The sequence below is a fragment of the Procambarus clarkii genome, chromosome 11, assembly GCF_040958095.1.
Source record: "Procambarus clarkii isolate CNS0578487 chromosome 11, FALCON_Pclarkii_2.0, whole genome shotgun sequence".
Lineage (NCBI taxonomy): Eukaryota > Metazoa > Arthropoda > Malacostraca > Decapoda > Cambaridae > Procambarus > Procambarus clarkii.
The window spans coordinates 15,076,792-15,091,164 of NC_091160.1; the positions used below are offsets into that span (position 1 = coordinate 15,076,792).

The window sequence follows — 14,373 nt, forward strand, 5'->3', positions numbered from 1 at the left end:
TATCTGGGGCCACATTCTTAGTGTGGTAACTATCTGGGGCCACATTCTTAGTGTGATAACTATCTGGGGCCACATTCTTAGTGTGGTAACTATCTGCGGCCACATTCTTAGTGTGGTAACTATCTGGGGCCACATTCTTAGTGTGGTAACTATCTGGTCACAATCTTAGCGTGGTAACTATGTGGGGCCACATTCTTAGTGTGGTAACTATCTGCGGCCACATTCTTAGTGTGGTAACTATCAGGGGCCACATTCTTAGTGTGGTAACCATCTGGTCACATTCCTAGTGTGGTAACTATCTGGAGCCACATTCTTAGTGTGGTAACTATCTGGGGCCACATTCTTAGTGTGGTAACTATCTGAGGCCACATTCATAGTGTGATAACTATCTGGGGCCACATTCTTAATGTGATAACTATCTGGGGCCACATTCTTAGTGGGGCAACCCTGTTTAGGGCCACATTCTTAGTGTGATATCTATCTGGGGCCACATTCTTAGCATGGTAACTATCTAGGGCCTCATTCTTAGCGTTGTAACTATCTGGGGCCACATTCTTAGTGTGGTAACACTATCTGGAGCCATATTCATAGTATGGTAACACTATCAGGGGCCATATTCTTAGCGTGGTAACTATCTGGGGCCACATTCCTTGTGTGGTAACCCTGACTGGGGCCACATTTTTAGTTTGGTAACACTATCTGGGGCCACATTCTTAGTGTGGTAACTATCTGGGGTCACATTCTTAGCGTGGTAACTGTCTGGGGCCACATTCTTAGTGTGGTAACCCTATCTGATGCCAAATTCTTAGCGTGGTAACTAACTGGGGCCACATTCTTAGCGTGGTAACTATCTGGGTCCACATTCTTAGCGTGGTGATTATCTGGGGCCACATTCGTAGCGTGGTAACTATCTGGGGCCACATTCTTAGCGTGGTAACAATCTGGAGCCACATTCTTAGTACGGTAACTCTCTGTGGCCACATTCTTAGTGTGGTAACTATCTGGGGCCACATTCTTAGTGTGGTAACTATCTGGGGCGACATTCTTAGTGTGGTAACTATCTAGGGCGACTTTCTTAGTGTGGTAACTATCTGGAGCCACATTCTTAGTGTGGTAAATATCTGGGGGCCACATTCTTAGTGTGTTAACTATCTGGGGCCACATTCTTAGTGTGGTAACCCTGTTTAGGGCCACATTCTTAGTGTGATAACTATTTGGGGCCACATTCTTAGTGTGGTAACTATCTGGGGCCACATTCTTAGTGTGGTAACTATCTGGGGCCACATTCTTTGTGTTGTAACTATCTGGGGCCGCATTCTTAGTGTGGTAACTATCTGGGGCCACATTCATTTTGTGTTAACTATCTGGGGCCACATTCGTAGTGTGGTAATTATATGGGGCCACATTCTTAGCGTGGTAACTATCTGGGGCCACATTCTTTGTGTGGTAGCTATCTAGGGCCACATTCGCAGCGTTGTAACTATCTGGGGCTACATTCTTAGTGTGGTAACTATCTAGGGCCACATTCTTAGTGTGGTAACTATCCGGGGCCACATTCTAAGTGTGGCAACCCTGTCTGGGGCCACATTCTTAGCGTGAAACTACTAGTGGCCACATTCTTAGCGTGGTAACTATCTGGGGTCACATTCTTAGCGTGGTAACTATCTGGGGCCACATTCGTAGCGTGGTAACTATCTGGGGCCACATTCGTAGTGTGGTAACCCTATCTGGTTCCACATTCTTAGTGTGGTAACACTATCTGAAGCCATATTTTTAGTGTGGTAACACTATCAGGGGCCATATTCTTAGCGTGGTAACTATCTGGGGCCACATTCGTAGTGTGGTAACTGTCTGGGGTCACATTCTTAGCGTGGTAACTGTCTGGGGCCACATTCTTCGTGTGGTAACCCTATCTGATGCCAAATTCTTAGCGTGGTAACTAACTGGGGTAACATTCTTAGCGTGGTGACTATCTGGGGCCACATTCGTAGCGTGGTAACTATCTGGGGCCACATTCGTAGTGTGGTAACCCTATCTGGTGCCACATTCTTAGTGTGGTAACTCTCTGTGGCCACATTCTTTGTGTGGTAACTATCTGGGGCCACATTCTTAGTGTGGTAACTATCTAAGGCCACATTCTTAGCGTGGTAACTATCTGGGGCTACATTGCTAGTGGGGTAACTATCTGGGGCGACATTCTTAGTGTGGTAACTATCTTGGGCGACTTTCTTAGTGTGGTAACTATCTGGAGCCACATTCATAGTGTGGTAAATATATGGGGCCACATTCTTAGTGTGATAACTATCTGGGGCCACATTCTTAGTGTGGTAACCCTTTTTAGGGCCACATTCTTAGTGTGATAACTATCTGGGGCCACATTCTTAGTGTGGTAACACTATCTGGGGCCACATTCTTAGTGTGGTAACTATCTGGAGCTACATTCTTTGTGTGGTAACTCTCTGGGGCCACATTCTTAGTGTGGCAACCCTGTTTAGGGCTACATTCTTAGTGTGATAACTATCTTGGGCCACATTCTTAGTGTGGTAACTACCTGTGGCCACAGTTTTAGCGTGGTAACTATCTGGGGCTACATTCTTATTGTGGTAGCTATCTAGGGCCCCATTAGTAGCGTGGTAACTATCTGGGGCTACATTTTTAGTGTGGTAACTATCTGGGGCCACATTCTTGGGGTGGTAATAATCTGGGGCCACATTCGTAGTGTGGTAACTTTCTGTGGCCACATTCTTAGCGTAGTAACTATGTGGTGCCACATTCTTAATGTGGTAACTCTCTAAGGCCACATTCTTAGCGTGTTAACTATCTGGGGCTACATTCTTAGTGTGGTAACTATCCGGGGCGACGTTCTTAGTGTGGTAACTATGTGGGGACACATTCTTAGTGTGGTAATTATCTGGAGCCACATTCTTAGTGTGGTAACTATCTGGGGCCACATTCTTTGTGTGGTACCTATCTGGGGCCACATTCTTAGTGTGATAACTATCTGGGCCACATTCTTAGTGTGATAACTATCTGGGCCACATTCTTAGTGTGGCAACCTTGTTTAGGGCCACATTCTTAGTGTAATAACTATTTGGGGCCACATTCTTAGTGTGGTAACACTATCTGGGGCCACATTCTTAGCGTGGTAACTATCTGGGGCTACATTCTTAGTGTAGTAACTATCTGGGGCGACATTCTTAGTGTGGTAACTATCTGGGGCCACATTCTTAGTGTGGTAACCATCTGGGGCACAATCTTAGTGTGATAACTATCTGGGGCCACATTCTTAGTGTGGCAACCTTGTTTAGGGCCACATTCTTAGTGTGATAACTATCTGGGGCCATACTCTTAGTGTGGTAACACTATCTGGGGCCACATTCATAGTGTGGTAACTACCTGGGGCCACATTCTTAGTGTGGCAACCTTGTTTAGGGCCACATTCTTAGTGTGATAACTATCTGGGGCCACATTCTTAGTGTGGTAACTATCAGGGGCCACATTCTTAGTGTAGTAACTATCTGTGGTCACATTCTTAGCGTGGTAACTATCTGGGGCCACATTCTTAGCATGGTAACTATCTGGGGCCACATTCGTAGCATGGTAACTCTCTGGGGTCACATTCTTAGCGAGGTAACTATCTTTGGCCACATTCTTAGTGTGGTAACTATCTGGGGCCACATTCTTAGTGTGGTAACTTTCTGGGGCCACATTCTTAGTGTGGCAACCCTATTTAGGGCCACATTCTTAGTGTGATATCTATCTGGGGTCACATTCTTAGTGTGGTAACTATCTGGGGCCACATTCTTGATGTGGTATCTGGGGCCACATTCCTAGTATGGTAACTATCTGGGGCCACATTCTCAGTGTGGTAACACTATTTGGGGTCACATTCTTAACGTGATAACTATCTAGGGCCACATACTTAGCGTGGTAACTATCTGGGGCCACATTCTAACTTTGGTAACTATCTGGGGCAACATTCTGTGTGTGGTAACACTAGCTGGGGCCACATTCTTAGCGTGGTAACTATCTGGGGCTACATTCTTAGTGTGGTAACTATCTGGGGCGACATTCTTAGTGTGGTAACTATCTGGGGCCACATTCTTAGTGTGGTAACCATCTGGGGCACAATCTTAGTGTGATAACTATCTGGGGCTACATTCTTAGTGTGGCAACCCTGTTTAGGGCCACATTCTTAGTGTGATAACTATCTAGGGCCACACACTTAGTGTGGTAACACTATCTGGGGCCACAATCATAGTGTGGTAACTACCTGGGGCCACATTCGTAGTGTGACAACCTTGTTTAGGGCCACATTCTTAGTGTGATAACTATCTGGGGCCACATTCTTAGTGTGGTAACTATCTGGGGCCACATTCTTAGTGTGGTAACGATCAGGGGCCACATTCTTTGTGTAGTAACTATCTGTGGTCACATTCTTAGCGTGGTAACTATCTGGGGCCACATTCGTAGCATGGTAACTATCTGGGGCCACATTCGTAGCATGGTAACTCTCTGGGGTCACATTCATAGCGAGGTAACTATCTTTGGCCACATTCTTAGTGTGGTAACTATCTGCGGCCACATTCTTAGTGTGGTAACTATCTGGGGCCACATTCTTGATGTGGTATCTATCTGGGGCCACATTCCTAGTATGGTAACTATCTGGGGCCACATTCTCAGTGTGGTAACACTATCTGGGGTCACATTCTTAACGTGGTAACTATCTAGGGCCACATACTTAGCGTGGTAACTATCTGGGGCAACATTCTAACTGTGGTAACTATCTGGGGCAACATTCTTAGTGTGGTAACAATCTGGGGCCACATTCTTAGTGTGGTAACTATCTTGTGCCACATTCTTTGTGGGGTAACTATCTGGGGCCACATTCTTAGTGTGGTAACTATCTGGGGCCACAATCTTAGTGTGGTATCTATCTGAGGCCACATTCTTATTGTGGTAACTATCTGGGGCCACATTCTTAGTGTGGTAACTATCTGGGGCCACAATCTTAGTGTGGCAACCCTGTTTAGGGCCACATTCTTAGTGTGGTAACTATCTGTGATCACATTCGTAGCGTGGTAACTATCTGGGGCCAGATCCTTAGTGTGGTAACTATCTGGGGCCACATTCTTAGTGAGGCAATCTTGTCTGGGGCCACATTCTTTGCGTGAAACAACATGTGGCAACATTCTTAGCGTGGTAACTATCTGGGGTCACATTCTTAGTGTGGTAACACTATCTGGGGCCACATTCTTAGCATGGTAACTATCTGCGGCTACATTCTTAGCGCGGTAACTATCTGGGGCCACATTCTTACTGTGGTAACACTATTTTTGACCTCATTCATATCATGTTAACTATCTTGGGCCATATTCGTAGCATGGTAACTATCTGGGGCCACATTCGTAGCATGGTAACTATCTGGGGTCACATTCTTAGTGTGGTAACCATATCTGAGGCCACATTCTTAGCGTGGTAACTACCTGTGGCCACATTCTTAGCGTGGTAACTATTTGGGGCCACATTCTTAGCGTGGTAACTATCTGGGGCCACATTCGTAGCGTGGTAACTATCTGGGGTCACATTCTTAGTGTAGTAACACAATCTGCAGCGAAATTCTTAGTGTGGTAACACTATCAGGGGCCATATTCCTAGCGTGGTAACTATCTGAGGCCACATTCTTAGTGTGGTAACTATCTGGGGCCTCATTCTTTGTCTGGTAACCCTTTCTGGGGGAACATTCTTAGCGTGGTAACTATCTGGGGCCACATTCTTAGCGTGGTAACTATCTGGGGCACATTCTTAACGTTGTAACTATCTGGGGCCACATTCCTAGCGTGGTAACTATCTGGGGCCACATTCTTAGCGTGGTAACTATCTGGGGCCACATTCTTAGTGTGGTAACTATCTGGAGCCACATTCTTAGCGTGGTAACTATCTGGGGCCACATTTTTAGTGTGGTAACACTATCTGGGGCCACATTCTTAGTGTGGTAACACTATCTGGGACCACATTCTTAGCGTGGTAACTATCTGGGGCACATTCTTACCGTTGTAACTATCTGGGGCCACATTCTTAGCGTGGTAACTATCTGGGGCACATTCTTAGCGTTGTAACTATCTGGGGCCACATTCTTAGTGTGGTAATTATCTGGGGCCACATTCTTAGTGTGGTAACTCTCTCTGGGGCTACATTCTTAAAGTGGTAGCTATCTGGGGCGACATTCTTAGCGTGTTAACTATCTGGAGCCACATTCTTAGCGTGGTAACTCTATCTGCGGCAACATTCTTAGCGTGGTAACTATCTGGGGCCACATTCTTAGTGTGGCAACTATCTGGGGCCACATTCTTAGTGTGGTAACACTATCTGGGGCCACATTCTTAGTGTGGTAACACTATCTGGGGCCACATTCTTAGTGTGGTAACACTATCTGGGGCTACATTCTTAGTGTGGTAACTATCTGGGTCGACATTCTTAGCTTGGTAACAGTATCTGGGTCCACATTCTTAGCGTGGTAACTCTATCTGGGGCCACAATCTAAGCATGGTAACTATCTGTGCCACATTCTTTGCGTGGTAACTATCTGGGGTCACATTCTTAGCGTTGTAACTATGTGAGGCCACATTCTTAGTGTGGTAACTATCTGGGGCCACATTCTTATCGTGGTAACTATCTTGGGCCACAGTCTTAGTGCGGTAACTACCTGGGGCCACATTCTTAGTGTGGTAACTATCTGGGCCACATTCTTAGCATGGTAACTATCTGGGGCCACATTCTTAGTGTGGTAACTATCTTGGCCACATTCTTATCATTGTAACTATCTGTGGCCACATTCTTAGCATGGTAACTATCTGGGGCCACATTCTTAGCGTCGTAACTATCTGGGGCCACATTCTTAGCGTCATAACTATCTGGGGCCACATTCTTTGCGTGGTAACTATCTGGGGCCACAGTCTTTGCGTGGTAACTATCTGGGGCCACATTCCTAGCGTGGTACTTACCTGGGGCCACATTGTTAGCGTGGTAACTATCTGGGGCAACATTCTTAGTGTGGTAACTATCTGGGGCCACATTCTTAGTGTGGTAACTATCTGGGGCCACATTCTCAGTGTGGTAACTATCTGGGGCTACATTCTCAGTGTGGTAACTATCTGGGCCCAGAGCCTCTACCACCCAAGCAGCACCCAGCCAAACTAGCACACACTTCCTCCCAGGCAACAACAGCGCTTCCTCTCGACGTGTTCACGGTGCAGATTCACAGCTTTATCAGTGAGATCGCGTGCAAAGATATATTACCCAAGTTAGCCAACCCGAACTGCCGCCCTGAATACAACCAGGGACAGCTGGAGGGTCTACCTTACGTAATGTGTATTGTCGTGTATAGCACTCTTTCTCTTCTCTGCTAAACCTTTCTTCCTCTCCAGGTCGGGACCTTCCCCCTGTGTGGTGAAATTGAGGTGGGGTATTCGTCCTGTCCTCCCAGGTGGGGCCACAGCACGTGCTTGCGCCCTGTGACACCCTGCCTGGTAGTTCTGCTATGCCGATCCCCTGCTAGAACCTCGTGGTACTGCGAGTCAACTGGCAGTTAGGGGTTGTCCTCGAGTAATACGTTCAAGAAACACGGATACTTCGTATTCATGTTGAATCGGGTTAAATTAGCTTGATAGGAACCCAATTTACGTCACTGACAAGCGTGCTCCAACCAACAGCTCATGAGCCAAAGATTCACAGTTCCACGGAGATCACAGCCACTCAGGATGAGTCAACCCACCATCATCTCCTCCACCAGACCACTACCTCACCCAAGATGCACTGCCTTTGCCTCCTTAACGCCTCTGATCCTCCCCCTGTATTCGGTGAATATTATACTCAGTAGACACTTCTGTAGTTTTATTAACTGAGACAACAAGGTGTATATCTGGCCAGCCGAGGTCCACCTACTCTGAGTCTGAGAGAAAACTGAGCCTGCTGGGAGCACGGCTGGTGACTGTCTGTCTGGCATGACGTCAGAGGCCTTCTCGCCTGTGATTGGTTATATTCCAACTTGTCATAGAATTTGAGTATAACACCTCTCGGACACGCTACCAAGTCGACGTCCCTTGTCGACAAGCTCTAGCTAGCTATATAGTTACAATGATACTGAAAGGACATCGGTGGCATTCAATAATGGCTTACATGTGAAATTTGCATAATAAACATTGAAAGAATATCAGGTGTGCATAATACTAACACCTAGGCATATGCACCAAAAAAATTTATCATAATAGGTGAAAATTATGGTAACAATGCTTTAATTAAACCAGAGTATTATTAACATGTGTATGTCTACTTATCAGATATGAACAGTACAACTCAAGGTATTGCCTAAACAAAATTATTAACATGTGTCAATGGCATGTGCTTGAAAACCATACAAAATTAAACAATTATTACATTAATGGAACAAAGTTCTGACCTAACAACCACAAATGAATTTTAAGATTAGATAATGATTTTTTCTTTTTTTTTCTTGTTAATGTACAATATATTTACAAGACCAATGGACAATATATTTAATGTTCAATATATTTACAAGCTATATACAAGACCTGGATCAAGAAGACTAACATCTGAGTGATAGCAGTCAGGATTCACTGGCCTCAATGTGGTTGCTAGAACATTAATGAACTCTTATGACAAGCACTGTAAAAATACAAACGGCAGTAGACTTAACAATGGCATCTAATTTATAACACAAAATAAAATTGAGAAAAAACTTCATTATACTATATATATATATATATATATATATATATATATATATATATATATATATATATATATATATATATATATATTATATATATATATATTTAAGATGAATAGGACAACCAGGGATATACTGAACATCTTGTTTCAGATTCTTTACTTTAAAATGCATAACGTTTCGAATACGTCTCGTATTCATCATCAGATCTAAAAGAAAAAACAGAAATCACAATCAAATAACTGGTAAACAAAGAACTCATAATGAATATAATTGCCAATCAAAGAAAGGAAAATGCTTTAAAAACAAAACACTTAAGCTCACTTAAAGTGATCAATACTAATAAAACTTATTAACTGTCCTATATATAAAAGCTAACTTAAAAATACATTAAACTACAAGATGAATTTTATAACTACTAAAACAAACCATTCTATTAAACTTACGTGAAGTGATCAGAAGTGAAACTTGATACCTATCTCATAGACACTAAACACTATAACAAATATTCATATAATGAATGCAAATTTACAAAAAATGTATATAAAATATAAACAGAAAAAGACAATTATAAAGTGCTAACCAAAATCTTATAAAAACTCAAATATTAAATAAAACTAAATACCAAAAAAATATATTATATATCCTAAATAAAAGATTATAATAATGTACAATGTCAAGACTTGAAATAAGTAAGAAAGGGCAAAGACATGGTAAACTAAACAAAATTATAATAAAATTAAACTACCAGAATGAACTATAAATCAAATTACAGGGCCTACTGTGCACTATACAGTGTACAATTGAACAGCTGAAAGGTTGCTATTTAACAGAGGCCGCAGCTCCTTTATATATAAGGATTCCATTACTCTCAAATCTGACTGGCCATTCATACAAGTGTCCAGAATTTTAAAATCAGATTCCAGCAGAGAATGATCAAACTCATTACAATAGTTTCTAATCTCCGAAAATGCTGGTTTAGACAATGGTAATCCAGTCCTAAAAGATAATCCCCGGTGCTCAAGTATCATAATCTTAAAGTTCCGAATGGAACTCCCGACATATCCAGCATTACAGCTGGAACAATTATACATATATACGACATTTGAGCACAAGAGGGTAGGCACTTTATCTTTAAATTTAAAATAAGAGCCTATGGTATTTGTGTTGACAAAAATAAATCTAAAGTCTACTTGAGAATAACAATGCTGCAACAGTCTCCTCAAACGACTCCTTACAGAAAAACTAATAGTGCCATAAAATGGTAATTTAATATATTTAAGATCCCTTTCTACTTTAGTAATCCTACACGATGGGTGAAACTTCTTATTTAAGAAATTCCTTATAAATGTATAAACCATATGCACAGGATAACCATTATTTGAAAAAAAATTCACAAGAAAATTAATTTCTTGATCAAAGTTATTCCAATTTGAACATAAAACAAAGGCCCTATTCAGTAGAGTGTTAATAGCATTTTCCTTAAAATTATTATTAAAATTAATTGGTTTCCTATTCATCTTAAAATTAAGGTTCCCGAAGGGAACATCGATCATAAATAAATATATATATATATATATATATATATATATATATATATATATATATATATATATATATATATATATATATATATATATATATATATATATATATATATATATATATATATATATATTAGTATATTTTGGTAGCAGTCTTTCCTGTAGACATATTTTATTAAATATGACCGAAAAAGTAAGATTAATAATTCTAACACGAATTTTCTCAATCTTTCGTACATTATGCTTCACTGTTGGAGGTAAATCAAAAATCACTTCTCCAAAATTCATTTTTATTTCTAGTCTGACGCGACACGGGCGCGTTTCGTAAAACTTATTACATTTTCAAAGACTTCACAAATACACAACTGATTAGAACTTGCGTTTCCCTGATTTTATATCTACATTTGAGTGAGGTGGGAAGGGTGATGTGGCATTACATTTGAGTGAGGTGGGAAGGATGATGTGGCATTAGAGGATATTAATAGGGTATTAAAAGTATCAACACAAGACAGAACACGAAACAATGGATATTGAATAGAAGTGTTTGTAGAAAGCCTATTGGTCCATATTTCTTGATGCTTCTATATTGGAGCGGAGTCTTGAGGTGGGTAGAATATAGTTGTGCAATAATTGGCTGTTGATTGCTGGTGTTGACTTCTTGATGTGTAGTGCCTCGCAAACGTCAAGCCGCCTGCTATCGCTGTATCTATCGATGATTTCTGTGTTGTTTACTAGGATTTCTCTGGCGATGGTTTGGTTATGGGAAGAGATTATATGTTCCTTAATGGAGCCCTGTTGTTTATGCATCGTTAAACGCCTAGAAAGAGATGTTGTTGTCTTGCCTATATACTGGGTTTTTTGGAGCTTACAGTCCCCAAGTGGGCATTTGAAGGCATAGACGACGTTAGTCTCTTTTAAAGCGTTCTGTTTCGTGTCTGGAGAGTTTCTCATGAGTAGGCTGGCCGTTTTTCTGGTTTTATAGTAAATCGTCAGTTGTATCCTCTGATTTTTGTCTGTAGGGATAACGTTTCTATTAACAATATCTTTCAGGACCCTTTCCTCTGTTTTATGAGCTGTGGAAAAGAAGTTCCTGTAAAATAGTCTAATAGGGGGTATAGGTGTTGTGTTAGTTGTCTCTTCGGAGGTTGCATGGCTTTTCACTTTCCTTCTTATGATGTCTTCGATGAAACCATTGGAGAAGCCGTTATTGACTAGAACCTGCCTTACCCTACAGAGTTCTTCGTCGACTTGCTTCCATTCTGAGCTGTGGCTGAGAGCACGGTCGACGTATGCGTTAACAACACTCCTCTTGTACCTGTCAGGGCAGTCGCTGTTGGCATTTAGGCACATTCCTATGTTTGTTTCCTTTGTGTAGACTGCAGTGTGGAAACCTCCGCCCTTTTCCATGACTGTTACATCTAGAAAAACAAGGATTGAAACAAGGATTATCAAGAAACTAACAACATTATATGGAGGACCTATGGCAATTCCACGACCAAGAGATGGCTTCCTGAACCTTGCAGGAATTAACCTCACTGAGGACCAAGTCACTCTCCTAAATCTGGGCATAAACTGTCATGTTATGTCCAGACCGAGTGAAATGGCCCGGAAAGTGGAGTTGGAAATTCTGTTGGACGACATATTCGACCTCGAGACACAAAAGAAGGTCACTACCAAAGATACCTTACAAGCAGAACTTATTGCAGAAGGAGGAAAGAATCGAGGCAACTACAGAAGCACCATACTGTCCCCCGAGCTTAGAGCGGCAGCTAAAAGCCTTCGTGAGAACAAGGAGATAGTTGTCAGGAGAGGTGACAAGTCGCCAATATATGTCATTCTTAAAAAAGACGAATATCTGGCGAAAATGAACATCATACTCTCTGACCAAACTAAGTTCCAAAGGGTAACGAAGGACACTACAGCCGAATTAAAAGCAAAGGTCAACAAACTGATCGAAACTGTGAACGCCAAGAAATCCGGACTCCACCTGCCAAAGATCATTGGGGAATATAAACCTGGATATGCGTATGGAAATGTCAAGACGCACAAGCCTGGAAACCCACTTCGGCCAATCATTAGCCAGATACCCACACCCACGTACAGATTGGCAAAGCGACTCAACGGCCTGCTGACTCCTTATATTCCTTGCGCCTTCAGCCTGAAGTCTCCAAAGGAATTTGTGGACTTACTGCGGGGCGCACGGGCCACAGGGATAAGAGCCTCGTTGGACGTAGAATCGCTGTTTACCAACGTACCTGTGGACGAGACAATCGGAATGATAGCCGACAGAGTGTATCGTGATCCAGCCTGTACTCCTCTTGACATGCCAGAAAGTATTCTGAGGAAACTACTCCAAGCTTGTACTAAAGAGGCACCCTTCTTGAGCCCGGATGGGCATATGTATAAGCAAGTAGATGGGGTCGCTATGGGTTCTCCCCTAGGTGTCCTGTTTGCAAACTTCTACATGGGTACCATCGAGCAAAAAGTCTTAGTCGACATGAACTTGAAACCGGCCATATACTGCAGGTATGTTGACGACATTTTTACACAGGTACCTGATGTCAGACATCTGCAGGAGCTGAAGGAGGCATTTGAGCAGAGTTCCGTGCTGCGTTTCACTTACGAGACGGAAAAGGATGGGAAGCTGCCTTTTCTAGATGTAACAGTCATGGAAAAGGGCGGAGGTTTCCACACTGCAGTCTACACAAAGGAAACAAACATAGGAATGTGCCTAAATGCCAACAGCGACTGCCCTGACAGGTACAAGAGGAGTGTTGTTAACGCATACGTCGACCGTGCTCTCAGCCACAGCTCAGAATGGAAGCAAGTCGACGAAGAACTCTGTAGGGTAAGGCAGGTTCTAGTCAATAACGGCTTCTCCAATGGTTTCATCGAAGACATCATAAGAAGGAAAGTGAAAAGCCATGCAACCTCCGAAGAGACAACTAACACAACACCTATACCCCCTATTAGACTATTTTACAGGAACTTCTTTTCCACAGCTCATAAAACAGAGGAAAGGGTCCTGAAAGATATTGTTAATAGAAACGTTATCCCTACAGACAAAAATCAGAGGATACAACTGACGATTTACTATAAAACCAGAAAAACGGCCAGCCTACTCATGAGAAACTCTCCAGACACGAAACAGAACGCTTTAAAAGAGACTAACGTCGTCTATGCCTTCAAATGCCCACTTGGGGACTGTAAGCTCCAAAAAACCCAGTATATAGGCAAGACAACAACATCTCTTTCTAGGCGTTTAACGATGCATAAACAACAGGGCTCCATTAAGGAACATATAATCTCTTCCCATAACCAAACCATCGCCAGAGAAATCCTAGTAAACAACACAGAAATCATCGATAGATACAGCGATAGCAGGCGGCTTGATGTTTGCGAGGCACTACACATCAAGAAGTCAACACCAGCAATCAACAGCCAATTATTGCACAACTATATTCTACCCACCTCAAGACTCCGCTCCAATATAGAAGCATCAAGAAATATGGACCAATAGGCTTTCTACAAACACTTCTATTCAATATCCATTGTTTCGTGTTCTGTCTTGTGTTGATACTTTTAATACCCTATTAATATCCTCTAATGCCACATCATCCTTCCCACCTCACTCAAATGTAATGCCACATCACCCTTCCCACCTCACTCAAATGTAGATATAAAATCAGGGAAACGCAAGTTCTAATCAGTTGTGTATTTGTGAAGTCTTTGAAAATGTAATAAGTTTTACGAAACGCGCCCGTGTCGCGTCAGACTAGAAATAAAAATGAATTTTGGAGAAGTGATTTTTGATTTACCTCCAACAGTGAAGCATAATGTACGAAAGATTGAGAAAATTCGTGTTAGAATTATTAATCTTACTTTTTCGGTCATATTTAATAAAATATATATATATATATATATATATATATATATATGCAATACTCATACCCAGTTGAAGCCTCCACACCCAGCTGATGCCTCCACACCCAGCCGCGGCCCCCCACACCCAGTTGATGCCTCCACACCCAGCCGCGGCCTCCACACCCAGTTGCTAGCTCCACACCCAGTTGCTGGCTC

At 42.4% G+C, this 14,373-nt stretch overlaps 1 protein-coding gene across 1 annotated transcript in view; it reads right to left on the reverse strand.

Moving 5' to 3' along the window:
* LOC138363563 (adhesive plaque matrix protein-like) overlaps positions 1 to 14,373 on the reverse strand; it is an 85,418-nt gene that overhangs the window by 38,015 nt on the left and 33,030 nt on the right. Inside the window, exons 2-4 of the mRNA XM_069322917.1 lie at positions 4,274 to 4,665; positions 3,397 to 3,711; positions 2,123 to 2,333 (exon numbers count right to left, since the gene is read on the reverse strand). Of these exons, the coding sequence (XP_069179018.1) occupies positions 2,123 to 2,333; positions 3,397 to 3,711; positions 4,274 to 4,665 (918 nt within the window). The remainder of the gene's footprint in view (positions 1 to 2,122; positions 2,334 to 3,396; positions 3,712 to 4,273; positions 4,666 to 14,373) is intronic.